The sequence below is a fragment of the Cheilinus undulatus genome, linkage group 18 (assembly GCF_018320785.1).
Source record: "Cheilinus undulatus linkage group 18, ASM1832078v1, whole genome shotgun sequence".
Classification (NCBI taxonomy): Eukaryota; Metazoa; Chordata; class Actinopteri; order Labriformes; family Labridae; genus Cheilinus; species Cheilinus undulatus.
In genome coordinates this window covers 16,711,865-16,727,753 of record NC_054882.1, presented here as the reverse complement: position 1 = coordinate 16,727,753, position 15,889 = coordinate 16,711,865, and the positions used below count along the sequence as shown (strand labels likewise).

At 37.6% G+C, this 15,889-nt stretch overlaps 2 protein-coding genes across 2 annotated transcripts in view; one reads left to right on the top strand and one right to left on the bottom strand.

Moving 5' to 3' along the window:
- Positions 1–639, bottom strand: part of kcnk10b (potassium channel, subfamily K, member 10b) — a 29,486-nt gene extending 28,847 nt beyond the window's left edge. Inside the window, exon 1 of the mRNA XM_041813194.1 lies at positions 585–639. Coding sequence (XP_041669128.1) covers positions 585–639 — 55 coding nt within the window. The remainder of the gene's footprint in view (positions 1–584) is intronic.
- Positions 640–7,600: 6,961 nt separating this feature from the next.
- On the top strand, positions 7,601–14,971 carry spata7 (spermatogenesis associated 7). Its single transcript, XM_041812069.1, has 12 exons — positions 7,601–7,805; positions 9,739–9,801; positions 9,887–9,976; positions 10,078–10,125; positions 10,718–10,821; positions 10,994–11,457; positions 11,581–11,626; positions 12,740–12,861; positions 12,950–13,000; positions 13,104–13,181; positions 13,314–13,371; positions 13,505–14,971. Exons 1-12 carry the CDS (start codon positions 7,763–7,765, stop codon positions 14,147–14,149), a joined length of 1,812 nt encoding a protein of 603 aa, XP_041668003.1. The 5' UTR covers positions 7,601–7,762; the 3' UTR covers positions 14,150–14,971.
- The last annotated feature ends 918 nt before the right edge of the window (positions 14,972–15,889 follow it).

Genomic DNA, 15,889 nt, shown 5'->3' with positions numbered 1-15,889 from the left:
AGTTAAAAGCCAAAACTGGCTAGTCAATCTGTTGTGAAAACTATTTAAATATTTTAATGATATTATCGCCATATTCCCACTACATGGAATGGAGCTTTTATCAGGCTATTTTATCCCGGCAAACATATCTACAAGTTAAATTTGTATTTAAAGCCTCATGCATGTTTTGGGAGACCGTTTGTTCTCACATTATTGAGAAACAGCACGCTTTCCTTAAAAGAGCGTTTCCGGTTTCATGTATCCTGTGTTATTTCCGCGAGCTTAACGTTCTACGCTCGTGCAGCGCTGCCCACAGATGAGCACAGGGAGGATGAATGGAGAATAAAGAAAACCCCTCAAGCTGCTTTGTCCTCTCTTAATGGTCCTCTTTAGATGTTAGAATTGAACAAATACGAGAAAACACAACGAGAAATAAACAAAATAATCAATAGGCTAATAAATGGACAGAGATTGCATAATAGAGTCTAGCCTGGTGTGATTTATTGTTTCTCGGGTATCAAGAGATGCTGTCGGAATTGATAGTGCCATTTAGTGACAAAACCGGTCTAAAGTAAAAAGAAAATTATAAAGAAGAATATACCAACCTTGCTCAGGATCCCAGTTAACTTGTTTCCGCGGGTTTTCTATTGGAAATTTCATCTTTATTTTTGTTTTAAGCCAAAACCAAGGAGAATTCGTCTCTGTGGTTCTATTCAAGCAGAGAAAATAGCCAAATTACGCGATATTCTTCCCTGGCATTCTCGGCACATCATGTTTTCCTGGATGCGAGGTTAACTGAGGAGTAAATGCATCGCAAAACCGCATTGTCTGCCTCAGCTGTCCCCCCCCTCCTCTTTCTCTCCACCTCGTTTGGACGCGTGGTGCTCGCCTGACGGACCGAGCTACTTGTGAGACGAATCACTGAGCTGTCGCACCCAGCCACATCCCGTCTCACACGCAAAACATAAACACACACACGCAGAGATAGTCCGGTCCAGAAACGCAGCCGGAGTGTGTCCACGAGACGAGAGCAACTTTACCCTCACGCGCCGCACCAGCAGTGAGAACAACGGATAAGGATGCTCTCCTCCCTTTCGTTCCCAAAAGCGCACAACTACACCTGCTTCTCGGGCAGCTACGTACAGTTATCAGGAGGAAATCTGCTCACATACAGGCTTCATTGGTATAATATGATTTTTCTTCATACTCACTTGTCTGTCTTCTGGTTTCTTCCCAAATAAAGGATTATTCTCTCATCTTTTGGCAGCCGGCGATTGAGCACATGGAGCTGGGCGGCAAGTCAGAGATGAACGCCAAATCAGCAGCAGACTTAACCATTACATCATTCACATATATTGGAAACAATGCATTATTTATGAACTTTAGACAAGTCAAGGCGTCTCTCCTGTTAGGAGTACTAAATTGTGTAGATCTCAAAAACAAGCTGGCCAGAAGAAGGTACAATTCATTAACAGGTAGGCTAAATTTGCCCAGTGTTCAAATATTTAACTGCATGTTTACAAAGAAATACTGACCACTAGTTGTAAAACTGTATACTGGCTTTAGGCTGACATTTTTGGGGAAATACTGGGGCTTTTGGACACCTTCAAACTGATGACAATAAGAGATGTTTTTGCATTATTTAGAACCTCTTTTGCCCCACAGACATAGCCAGGGGGGGCTGACAGGGCCTAGGCCCCTATTTTTTTTTTTTTTTTTTTTTTTTTTTTTTTTTTTTTTGAAGACCCAAATATTTTAGCTTGGTAACAAAAAAAAAAGAAAGAAAGAAAAAAAAGGACATAACTGCAGAATGTTAGGAAAAAAATAATTTTGAAAGATATACAACCCTAATTCCAAAAAAGTATGGACGTTGTGTAAAATGTATATACAGGGGAAGTCCCAGAATGATGACTCAGCGCAACATTTTAGGATTTTTTATAGAAAATCTGTACATAGTTATGATATTTTAATGGCACCAGTTTCAAACCAGTACACACAAGAATAATTCTGAGAGGTATCAGGACAATTGTAACAACCCTGTGGCATGCAAATCAAGACAGACGGACAAACAGATAAGCTGCCAATTACAGTAGTAAGTTTAATTGATAAAAATGATCCTCTAGCTATGTTTATTAGCACCACTTTTCCCATCTTTTGTTGCCCTGTTTGTACTTTTTTGAAATGTGTTGATGCGGTCAAATTTAAAATGAGCTAATATTTTTCAAGAAATGGTAAAATGTCTCAGATATGACTTTTTGTTCTATAATAAAAAAAAAAATATGGGTTTATGAGATTTACAAATCATTGTATTTTTTAAATTTGTATTTTACACAGCATCCCAACATTTTTGGAATTTGGGTTGTAAAAGCCTTATAGTACATTCTAGGGCAGGGGTGTCCAAACTTTTCAAATGAGGGCCTCATACAGAAATACATAAGAATGATGGGGTCACTTTCATGTTCCTCGCCTTGAAGAAATTTAAGTAAGACTAATCCAATGCAAATTAATACATGCATGATTGAATATACCTAAACGTCTTGCTAATGGCTGACAAGACAAACAGTCATTTTTCAGGATTTGGGGGAGCCAATCAGATTTCAGGGGGCCCCTTTTGGCCCTGGCTACCTCTGGCTCCACCCCTGAAATGCGATTGGTGCTGCTATTTGCTGCAGTAATCCATCAGTACATTATTAATCAATGTATTATCTTATCAAAATGTTTGTTTACAGAATCAACATGGTAGCAGTGCCTAGTGCTAAAACGAAAAGTACAATACAGTTTAACAAGCTTCATCATCTAATGTGGGCCATGTTTCATTTTATTTCTAGAATTTGCTGCGGGACAGTCAAAAATGGACTGCGGGCCACATTTGGGCCCCAGGTCATAGTTTGGACACCCCTGTTCTAGGGCAAATAGGCTTTACTATAAATATAATACATGCTAAACCTAAATTTTCAATCCAAAAATTTGTTTTCTATTTCGAAAATAAATCAGAAAACTTCTTAAAAAATCAGTTTGCTGCTAGAGACAAGCTATGTAAATAAACTTGCATTGGTGTGTTGGTTTTATTTTTTAAAAAAAAGGTATGTATATTGCAAATGTCCAGGCCTTCATTTGATTCCAGTTGACACTGATCGAGATCTCGAGAAAACAGCCAAAATGTAGCTGATATAACAAGAAAGTGGAGTTAAATAAAATTTATGGATGCGTATACTCCTAGTTTCACTGTCTACAAGGGATAAGAAAAAAAAGGATTAATAAGATGAATGTAAAAACAAATTGCTGGTACAACAGTATGTAAATGGTTGTATCATCATTTGGAGATGTTATAACATGAATGTGAGTCTAATCTGTGGTCCTAAAACCCCTCATACACCAATATCAAACGTGATAGCCTGGATAGCATTAGAATAGCTGAACGTCCTAAATCATTTGAACTCTGATGAAGTTTTTTACTTGGCACATTAATTACAGCTTTGCACTGTGAGATTAATGAAGTCATTTCTAATATAATTGGCTCAATGTCTGCTTTTCATGCTGTGAAAAGTATTTTATACTGCATCATTTGGGGGGGAAATGAAACAAGATGAAGATTCAAGGATAAGACAGAGAGCAAAAATGAAATAGTTGTTTTGAGCAACAGCAGTTTAAGCTCAGATTAGTTCAAACATTATTACCTTATGTTTTAGTTTTACTTCATTTTACTGAAAGAGCCCTGTGGTGTTTATGTCTTTAACTGCTTGATAAAACATGAAGAGTGATGGTCTATATTTATTCAATGTAAAAGTGTAGCAATTATGTAAAAAACACTGTTTATGTTTGCCCCAATTACAAAATCAAAGGAGAAAAAAGTCAAACTCTATTCATCCAAAAGCCTGCTTTAAATTGTATCTGCCAGTGTAGCGCTGAGTAATTTACAGTCCTTTGCTGCTAAATGATGTGAGGGGTTAAAAGGTCAGTCAAACAATAGAAGGAACATGACTGAAAAACAATACGCTGATGACAGAGTGTTCTCATGACACATTTGCTCTTAGTTGAATCAGATCTTAGAGTATATTTTTTCCTCCGTTTTTTTCCACACTGGTAATTCTTTCACTTTGCCACTGCCAGAATAGAGTATGTACAACCCCAATTCCAAAAAAGTTGGGGCACCATGTAAGCTAAATGAAAACAGAATGCAATAGTGTACAAATCTCACAAACCCACATTTTGTTCACAATAGAACATGAACAACATATCAGATGTTGAAACTAAGACATTTTACCATTTATGAAAATATTAGCCCATTTGAATTTGATGGTAGCAACACATCTCAAAAAAGTAGGCAACAACAGGCTGGAAAAATAGATGGTATTAATGAAAAAAAGCTGGAAGATTATTTTGCAACTAATTAGGTGAATTGGCAGCTGGTCAGTCATATGACTGGGTATAAAAGGAGCATTTTAGAGAGGGAGAGTCTCTCAATGAAACGACAGGCAGAGGTTCACCCGAATGTTTGTCTATGTAAACGGTGAAGACTTTGAATATCCCACCATCTAAAGTCCATAATACCATCTAAAGATTCAGAGAATCTGGAGAAATCTCTGTGCACAAGGGACAAGTCTGAAGGTCAATATTGGATGCTTGGATCTTTGGACCCTCAGGCAGCACTGCATTAAAAAACAGGCATGATTCTGTTTTGGAAATCTCTGCATGGGCTTGGGAATACTTCCAGAAATCACTTTCTGTCAACACAGTTGGCAATGACATCCATGAATGCAAGTTAAAGCTGTATCATTCAAAGGAGAAGCCACACATAAACACGACCCAGAAAGGTTGCTGTTTTCTCTGGACCAGCGTTCACTTGAAATGAACTGAAGCAAAATGGAAAACTGTTCTGTGGTCAGATGAAAGGACAATTGGAAATTCTTCTTGGAAACCATTGACACACTATCCTGTGAACTAAAGAAGAGAGTGACCATCCAGCTTGTTATCCTGCTACAGTTCAAAGCCTGCATCTCTGATGGTCTGGGGTTGCATTAGTGCCTATGGCATGGGCAGCTGATGCATCTGGAAAGGCACTATCAATGCTGGAAAGTAGGTTTCAGAGCAACATATGCTCCCATCCAGACATTGCTCTTTCAGGAAGGGCCTTGACTATTTTGGCAAGACAATGTTAAACCACATACCACATCCATCACAACAGCATGGCTTCACAGTAGAGTTCAGGTCTAAACCGGCCTGCCTGCAGTCCAGACACATAGAAAACCTTTAGAGCTTCATAAAAGCAAAATCCAGCAAAGAAGACTGAGTACTGTTGAGCATCTGGAATCTTACATCACACAAAAATGGGACAACATTCCTCTCCCAAAACTTCAGCAACTAGTCTCCAGATTGTTGTTTACAGACTGCTGTTAAAAGAGGATGCTATGCTACATAATATTAAACATGGCCCTGTCCCTACTTTTCTGAGATGTGTTCCAGACATCAAATTCAAACCAGGCTAATATTTTTCCTGAAATGGTAAAATGTCCGAGTTTCAACATCTGATATGTTGTTTACGTTTAACTGTGAACAAAATATCACACAGTCTTTCTGAGATTTGACAATCATTGCATTCTGTTTTCATTTTCATTTTACACAGTGCCCCAACTTTGCACAAGACAGAGTCCCTTGAAAGAGTCAAAGATTAATAGATAAATTTTACTGTTCCAGCCCTAGAGAGAATTTTATCTAAGGCGTCTGGAATTATGGCTGTTGTTTTATCACCTTTAAATAACACCATTAAGAGGGCAGTTGTGCATAAAAACTAAGTGCAAGAACATTTATGTGTTATCCTGCCTCTAATTGGGAGTCTGTATCAATGGCACCGTGTTTTATGACAGATGAGAACAATAACAGCTGGCTTTTCATGCAGTTTATGGGCTTCATACCAGCTCTACGTGCTGTTTGATTCTAATTTTGCCTAAAAAGTATCACTTCAGCTCCTAGAAACTCTGGAACAAAATATTCATGTTGGCTCTTCCTCATTTGGTCTATGATGGGGCAAGAAACAGTATGTGACCTCTTCAGTCAACTTCCCCCAACTCTCTGACACAGTAGAACCAGTATGCCTCACTGGAACTGAAATAACCAATCAGCAATGGCCTAGAGTATCCCATAATTCCTGGTTGCTTCAGAACTTTCAAAGTGCAGTTTTAATCTCCATTGGTTCCACACTAGGAACTAACGAGGATGTAAGAGGGGCTCTAACACCCCATCTAACCATGGTAAGTTGATGAAACTCACACATTATGGAGGTGACTAGTGCTCAGTGTCATGATAGTGTTAGCTGCATAGGACTTCTGGCATATACTGCAATTTCAGTGTGAAAAATGGAGGCATCATGTTTGTTCATATGCCCATCTGGAGTTGTGCAGTGATGTCTATATCCAGACGAATGGCCATTTTATCCAGCAAGTCATACTAAGTTATTTTGACCAAAAAAAAAAAAAAAAAAAAAAAAATATATATATATATATATATATATATATATATATAATGCAGGATAACAGTACTCTATAGTGTAGCTAGATGATGCCCCAGGTTTGCAAAAAAAAAAAAAAAAAAAAAAAAAATGAAAGTGATCCACTATTAAATTTTACTAATTTATGGAAAATTTTTAAGGCATAAATAATAAGAAAGATGTGGGTTTTTTGTCAGTTTTACACAATTTGGCAATTTGATTAAACTCATATGCTTTATTTCAGTTTTTATTTTTACTGTTATCCTAATTGCTGCTTCAATTTATTTGACATTCAATATGTGTTATTGTTTTAGGTTTTCTGATTGCATAATGGGGGGTGGGGGGGCAGTATAAACAGTTAAATGTTATTTTAATCAGTTTAACAATAGTTGAGCAGTTTTATTTTACTTAAATGGAATAAATTAGTTTTTAATTTTTATTGTAAGCCTCATCACTGCCAAAATTAATTTGATACTTTGATGTTTTTTTTAAGTTTCCTGTTGAAATTACAAGATAAACTGGTGGTACCACAATTACTTACATAGTATTCTGAAGCCAGCCGTGTATTAAATTTTTTTAAACTCTCAGTACTTAAGTAAATACTCATTTGACATTATGTGTGTTTATATTTCTTTGATCAACATCTTAATTTGTATACAATTTATGGATTTTTACAACCATCAACAGGGAGTGGCCATATATGTTCCCTTTGTTAACTTTGATTTCTTTACATCAATAATGGAAAAACATTAGTGTCTAAAGTTTTTTTTACAATCCAGGGATGTCCACCAAAAATATGTTAGGGTTTAAATTTCCAAGTATTTTGATGAGTGCCCGAGGAGGTTACCTGCTTCCTTTCGTCCTTTTCTACCAAACTTCATGACGATCCCCTTTGTCAGTGAAAACTTAGGCATAAAGGATATTAAACGTTTGATAATATAAAAATAATGATATAAGTGTGTTGAACTTTGTTTAATTTCTGATTTAAATGTCTCTTGCGTGTTTTATTCCAGTTCAGCTTCAATTGACAAGTATCTGGATGCTTGCATAGCAGTAAGGCAGTAGGTGGGCTTCAGCTCATTCCTCTTGACGCAAGTACGTGATGACGAAACCAATCATAGCAACCAACATGGAGACGGAGGAGCTTTACTTAGCCGGTCATCTGCTAATGAGCTAGCGGGTATTGGGTTGTTGTTTTTTACGGTGGTGGATTATTTTAAAGCGTAACCATGTTGGAAGTTAGAAGCACGGTAGTGTCTTGTAGCGTCCGAACGCTACTTCGGCATATTTCAGCGGAAAATGGGATACGCTAACTGTGACCAAATCATGGAATCACGGACAGGTATGCTATTACCGCTATCATATGCTAGCTCATTAGTACCTCAATTGACAGAAAGGTCTAGAAATACCTTACGTAAAGTTATACTAACTGAACTTGTTGTCAGTAAAGCGTCCTTAAGAACACATTCGTCAATTCACAACTAGCATTGTTCGTTGAAACTAAAAAACGTCAAAATTAAATAAAAAGAACAACAATTTGAGCTTCTAAAATGCTAACGTAAGCTAATACGAGTTGGTCTGTTGTCTTATGGACGATGTTCCATCTGTTTACTTTGTAAGAGGCCATGTTAACTACTGCATCACTGCTGTAATAGTATTTTATGATTTTTTTTTTTTTAATCAGTGCATCATGCCATTACACTATCATGCATTAATATAAGGAACAAACCAGAGTCAAAGTGTATTGGATAATTCAATTAAAAATAAATGTACAGTTTATTTGAATGACAATCAGAAAACAAAGTGAAAAATGTTTATTTTTGTTTACAACTTTGCATGAGACAACTTCTGCATAATACACCGTAACACTGACAGTCTTGGGATGCAAGATATTGGATTTCTGTTGGTATCTGATGTGCTGATATTTAAAAATTCATTTTAGCTTATACTGATATCAATACTGATAAAAGCAGTGCTTTGAAGAAAGTATAAGCCCCATCCTGATCTGTCCCCTTTTTGCATATTTGTCACACTTAAATCCTCAGATCATCAAACAAATTTTGATCTTAGACAAAGACAACCCAAGCAAATACAAATAATGATTTCATTTATTAAAATGAAAAAGGTGTCCAAACTTACCTAGTCATTGCCCCGGAAACCTAACAGCTGGTTGTTTCACCTTTGGCGGTAGCAACTGTAAGCAAGCGTTTGTGACAACTGGCAATGAGTCTTTTGCATCACTGTGGAGGGATTCTGACACACTCTTCTTTGCAGAATTGTTGTAATTCAGCCACATCGGAGGATTTTCCAGCATGAACGGCCTGTTTAGGTTATGCCACAGCGTCTCAGTCAGATTTAAGTACGGTATGGACTTTGATTAGGACACTCTAAAACCATTTTGTTTCTTTAAGCCATTCAGAGGTGGACTTGCAGGTGTGTTTTGGTCACAAACTGATGGCTAGACATTGTTCTTCAGGATTTTCTGGTAGAGAGCAGAGTTCATGGTACCATCAATTAAACCAAGTGGTCCTAGCAGCCCCAGACCATCACACTACTACTGACTATGTTTGACTGTTGGTATGATGTTCTTTTAATGAAATGCTGTGTTAGTTTTACTCCAGATGTAACAGGCCCCAAATCTTCCAAAAAGTTCAGTGTTTGTCTCATCAGTCCACAGAATATTTCCTCAAACTCTTGGGATCATCCGGATGTTTTTAGACAAATGTGAGATGAGCCCTTGCGTTCTTTTTGGTAAGCAGTGGTTTTGGTTTTGGAACTCTCTAATCGATGCCATTTTTGACCATTCTTTTTCTTATTGTTGAATCATGAACACTGACCTTAACTGAGTCAGGTGAGGCCTGCAGGTCTTTAAATGTTGTTCTGTTCTTTTGTGACATGGTTTCTCCATTTGTGAATAATGGCTCTCACTGTGGTTCGCTGGAGTCATAAAGCCTCAGAAATGGCTTTGTAGGCCTTCCAGATGGATAGATGTCAGTGACTAATTTTCTCATCTGTTCTTGAATTCTTTAGATGGCATCAGGATATGTTGCTTTGTGAGAACTTTTAGTCTTCTTCAAGGGATTTCTGGAATCAACAGGTCTGGCAGTAATCCTGCCTTGGTGTGGCTAGTGAAATTGAACACCGCTTTTTGTTAAAAAATGTGGTTAATCACAGTTAATTCATGAATTAACGAGGGGTCAATGTATAAATATTTTTTATTTGTACTTATGAATTTCTAGAAGTTAATATATCTGTATTTATCATACTTATTTCAGGGAGTGTATCTTCTAGACTGGGGTCCAGCCCTGGTGTGAGAGGACAGACTTTAAAAAGTAGCCGTAAGTACAAACTTATGCCAATAGTTTTCCTTCACATAAGAGCTAATTTTTACCATGCAGTAAACTATGTCTTGTGTTTTTTTAGCTTTCTGCCCTCATTCCTGCAGCAAGTTGACACAGTCCATCATTAAAGATCACATGATGTCTCATTACAAAAAGGTTTACTCTGCTAAAGGTAAACCTTAAAGGAAAATTACACTATACAGCTCCTGCATCAAAACATGCATCTCTTTAGCATATTTCAGTCAATAACATTGACCTGGTTTTGTTCTACAGCTGCCATTGATGCCTCGGTTCCCAAAAGCTTGATACACAGTGTGAAGTGTAAGTAACCAAGTGTAAAATATTATACTGTTGATCCAGCACCTGCCACTTTTTTGTTGGAATAAGGAATTATTTTGTGTAGGTGAAGCATATCTTTTTGTAGCACACCCACAGCAGCTTCTCTGTGTCGTCAGTACTTTACACCAGCGTTTAGTGCTTCTACAGTCCATGAATCATAGTACAGACAGAGGCCAAATGCTGCACTGACACTAGCCTCAGTAATCAATAGTACATGGCTGTTACTCATTGCATTTTAGCACAAGCTGCAACTCACAGTGTTCCTCATCTTTACTGGTAATTCCCATCAGGCTCAGTTCCAATGATGTACTATCACAATGGCTCCCCGGATCCTCACATACTGTATCTCATAATAAAGTTTAATGAGGCTTTGCTTTTCTCATGAGCTATTAAAGTCATTTGAGGACATGTTTTTCCTGAAGTAAGCTATGGGATATAGTTTAATAATTGTGATATATCATCTCAGTGAGACTTTTTCTTAAAAAAGACATGCATGTTGGCCACAAGTGATCGTTGCACAGTGCAGAGTAGACTATTTCCTTCCTCTGTTCATGTTCTAACGTCCTGTCTACAGATAATGACCAGATCAGGCAGGAGCGCTTGAGGAAAGGGGGTCGGCCTCAGTCAGCCCACTCCCTCACACAGAGGAATGGTAGAGCCTCCTGCTCTTCAGCTCAGGTAAGACATTAAGGTTGTGTCTCTCATTGTGCCAAATGGGTTTTGTGCTAATCATGGTATTGAATAATTGAAATGAGAACGCAATAAAGGCTTCAGTTCAAAGCCTGTGTTGATTTTATTCAGCATTTATCAAAATATACAATGTCTGATTAAACAAATGTTTCCCTTTCAGAGTAGATTATCTGCACACTATGATGACAATCCCTACCTCTACTCAAGAAGCTCCATGATCTCCAGCCCAAGATTCAGCACTTCCTTTAATGCCAAGGATATTGTCTATCCACTGAAAGCTGGTCAACAGAGCCAACAACATCACAATCGGCCAGCATCAGAGATGAAGTACCACAGCCCAGATTCAGCTTTAAAACGAAGGCAGTCTGCCTCTTCTCTGGCAGCTTCTGCAGATCAGAGCTGCTACAAGACTTTCAAGGATCCTGTTCAAAAGACATACAGCGGAGACTTGCTCCAGAAACATTCACAGCACTTTACCCAAGACAAACCTTTCACCCCTAAGACACTGAAGTCTGATAAGAGCTCATACCTGTCAAGTTATCGCTACTACAGAGCACCACGGAGGAAAGCCACCGACGACTCCACTAAGTCTAGATTGATGCGACAGGAGACATATCATGGAAGGTACAGTAGTTATCTGACATCTCATAAATAGAAGCAGTACGCATAAGTCTTTGAAGTATTTCTTTTTTCAAGAGCAGAATTTGTTTTTGAGTGTTTAAAAAGCACTTCTGTTTTGTTTTGCAGCACAAAAACCAAGGGATACACACAGGAGTTTTATGGATCATCTCAGGTAATATTCAGGATTTAAGTTGACGTGTGACATTGCAATTACAGTTTACAGTCGTGAAGCTGTTTTAATTGGAAGAAAGGTTGGGAACCCCTGCCCTAGACAAAGCTTACTTGCCCATACTCCACCCTAAAGGTGTTGACTGTTATTTTTTCTACAGTTTATTTTTCCATGCCCTTAGTAATATGCAAGGACATCCAGAGCACTTCCAGTGTTGTGTTGATCAACCTTCCCCCAATGGTTCCCCTCAGGCAACTTACTTGCCACATCTACACCTTACTTCAGCCTAAGTTTTGGCCTAAACTTGCCTTAAAGTTCTGAACCTTACTGTATGTCCATGACCTATAAAAGTTGTATATTGATGTGTTACATAGTAACTATATTTTGATAATGCCACAAAAACAACAAATAAACCCCATATTTAGTTTTAAATACACCTTAAAACAAACAGGCAGTCATGGACGAAAGTATTGGCACCCCTGGAATTTTTCCAGAAAATAGACCATTTCTCCCAGAAATTGTTGCAATTATAAATGTTTTGGTATACACATGTTTACCTTTATGTGCATTGGAACAACACACAAAGCAGAAGAAAAAAGCTAAAATTGACATAATTTTACACAAAAATCAAAAATGGGCTGGACAATTTGTTGGCACCCTAATTTTAATATTTGGTTGCATACCCTTGGGAATAAATAACTGAAACCAATTGCTTCCTATAACCATCAACAAGTTTCTTACACCTCTCAACTGGAATTTTGGACCACTCTTCCTTTGTGCATACCAAAAACATTGGTAATTGCATCAATTTCTGGGAGAAATGGTGTATTTTCTGGAAAAATTCCAGGGGTTACCAATACTTTGACATGACTGTATGTTGCAGTGATTATTGTCTCTGAAAAAAATCAGAATAAATCCCATTGTATAGTATTTAATTTAGAAAACAAAACTACTGTTAATGGTATTATAGTGTATTGCACATGGTCAGCATTTCTAATGTGCTTTTTGTTCATGTAAACCTTAAAACACATTGTGGCAGCAAGGATAGCAGCCTCTCTAAATATTGAGGCATATCTCAGCTGAAGAAGAAAAATCTTTTCTTTTTTTTCTCCCTAGGGATTTAATACAGAGAATGAGTTGTCTGAGGATGAACTCACTGGCACATATTTCTCAACATCCAGAGAGCAAAGTCGAGCTATCAGAAGCAGGGACCATGAACTACTCCAGTCCTCATCTGGGTAAAATTTCTAAGTTACTTCTTGCATTTTTTGTATAGTGTCAAACCTTGTTTTTTTCTGACTAAAGATGTAAAGTCTCATATTTTAGGGTCTCACCAGAGGGTGGGAAATCTCCAACTATGAAGAGTATATCTACAGAGTAAGTCTTCTTTGATAATGTTTTTACTACTCAGTATTGATATAATAGGAAATCACTGCAGGTATGCATGGATCTGATTATGTAATTTTGTGTCTTTCAACAGAGAAGAGGAACTCATGTATCTTGAGTTCATTTCTTCTGTTACAGAGGATATCTTATCGAGGGCACACATTTCTGACAGGTTTGTCTTACTCAGATGTTGAAATGTCAGTTTAATTTTTGCTTATATTGACAGCACATAAATGTCAACTTTTTTGTAACGTCTTTCATCAGAAGCTCATGCCTGTAACTGCTCACTCATATCCTCTTTAAGGGTTCTAGACCGGGTGATAGAGCGGCACATTGGCATGAATCGGCATAACCTTGATGAAGTAAGTACATGAAGGTAGAATAGGGATGTCTTTTTATTCATTCATTCATTCATTTATTTATTTAAAGTTCTGTGGTGAATTAAAGGGCTCTTGGTCTCTCTCTTGTGCATCTGATTGTGTGACTTGTTTTTAGGGTAAAATGCGCCACCTTCTGGAAGTGCTGCGTAAAGAATTTGAAAATCCAGCTGACATATCCACCTCCAATACAGAGGCTGAAAAAAAGAAAGACAGTCTGTTTGATGCTCTCCTACCACATCTGGACTCAGGAACAGAAGAGAAGACCAAAGATAACAAGAACCTGTTCTCTTTTGATTCATTCATTAAAAACTATGATTTGCCAGATCATAGTGATCCCTTATTGGTGTCTACTCCCTTATGCTCCCCAAAAAGGACCACTTTACCCCCCAAAACAAATGAAATGGATGGAGCAGATGACTACTTCAAAGAGGACATTAGCTTTCCCTGGCACAGTGACCACGCTCCTGATAGTACAGGACTCGGAGAAGAGGACCTCCATCAAAATCAAACTGACACAACTGAGCCAAACAAAGAAATCAGCAATGACAGCCAAGAGCTTGCACCAAGTGCTCGCACCACTCCAAGCACTGACAAAGCATTTCATGAGGACGCAGCTGAGGTCGACGGACAGTCGAATGAGGTAGAGGATCTGGGGAGAAGTTTGTCAGAGTCACTTCACGTGTCCAGCAATACACAACACAACAATGTGGAGACTACTGAGAAACAATCAGATGCTTCTGTCAGTGATGATGAGTTCTGAATATTCAGGGAGTACTGTTTTTTAGTAAAGGAGTGTTTTGCAGTGACATTTATTTGAATCTTTAAAAGTATAGTTTTTGATGTGTTTTACACTTGTGGTGTTTTTATGATTTACCTTCTGCAGTAGTTACAACATTTTTCATCTCTTTTAAAAGGTACAATATAAATTTCACACAAGTAAAATGGTTATGCAAATAAATCAGAGGCTAAATTGTCTTTTCAGGTATACTCAAAGTTTGGTAAACATATGCATAATGGAACATTCAAGAAAATGTAATGCAGTGCTTCCCAGAGTGTTGGCAGAGGTGTAGTAGGAGAATGGTCATTTACATTACTAAAAATCATTGAAACATTCTACTGTACTGCTGGCTTCTTAATCTTGAGAATTTATCTATGCTCTCGGAAACATTAATTCCACTTGAAAAGATTTTGCTGGGCCACAAAGAACGTTCACATAGAAATTTACGTGATTTTGCAGATACATTATTAAAACAAAATAAATGGCAGTGGTTTATTAATACTTTGTGACCCCAATGATTTCCCAAGTCATGTAAATGTATCTGACAGCAGACCTTTGCATTGAAATTCCCCAAAATATGACAAAGGTGATCTAGACTACTTCACCCACAGTATGTCCGATTTCTGAAACTAGTGGTGTCATTTAGTTTTACAGGGAGTGTTGTCCTGGATAATGTAGCTGCAGTTTACATTTTACAGATTTTTCTTTGTTTGGTTGACTTGACTATGCCTCATATGTAGCTACTAGTTGTTTACTGTCACCAGAAAGTGTCTTTACAGTTGCAATAAATTTTCTATTCTTCTGCTTTTTGTATGCCTGCAGTGATTTGTACAAGACTGTTAGTCTCACACATCTCAACATAACTACAAACAGCATCTAAAGGTGAATGTCAAAAAATTAGATGATCACAAAAAGTTCACTTTGCTAATTAAAAAAGTTAAACTTTCATTTCCAGATGAAAGTACATTTTGCATTTTATGAGGTAATCAAGGGAAGATAAGAGGCACAGAATCCAAATACTTGAAGCCCAGTGTTTTCAGTTTCCACAGTCAGTGATGTTTAAGGGTGCCATGTAATCTGCTGCTGTTGGTCCACCATGCTTTATCAAGTCCAGATTCAATGCTATCAGCCATCTACCAGGAGACTTTAGAGCCCTTTATGCTAACATCTGTTGAGAAACTTAATGGTGATACTGATTTCCTTTTCCAGCAGGACTTGACCAGGGTGAAGCCTAAACTACCAGAAACTGGTTTGCTGACCATGGTATTATTGTGTTTGACTGGCCAGCCAACTGGTCTGACCTGAACCCCATAGAGATTATCTGGGGAAAATGTCAAGAGGAAGATGGGAGACACCAGACTCAACAAAACAGACGAGCTGAAGGCTGCTGTCAAAGCAACCTGGGCTTCATAACACTCCAGCAGGTCCGCAGACTGGTGTCATGCCATGCTGCATAGAGTAATTTTTTTAAATGAGCATAATATATAATATACAGTGCTAAACAAATTTATTAGACCACCCTAACCCTATCCAAAGTAAGGTTTATGCCACAGCTGCCCTAAATTAACAGTATTGGTAATTACCAAAATCATTTTTTATGTTTTTGCAATGGTTAATACACCAATATGTTGAAGCTCTTTAACCCAAATGATATTTTTAATGCTAAAATATAATAATTACTGTTATCTATGAATTTTCAAATGTACTGATTTACAAAAAAAA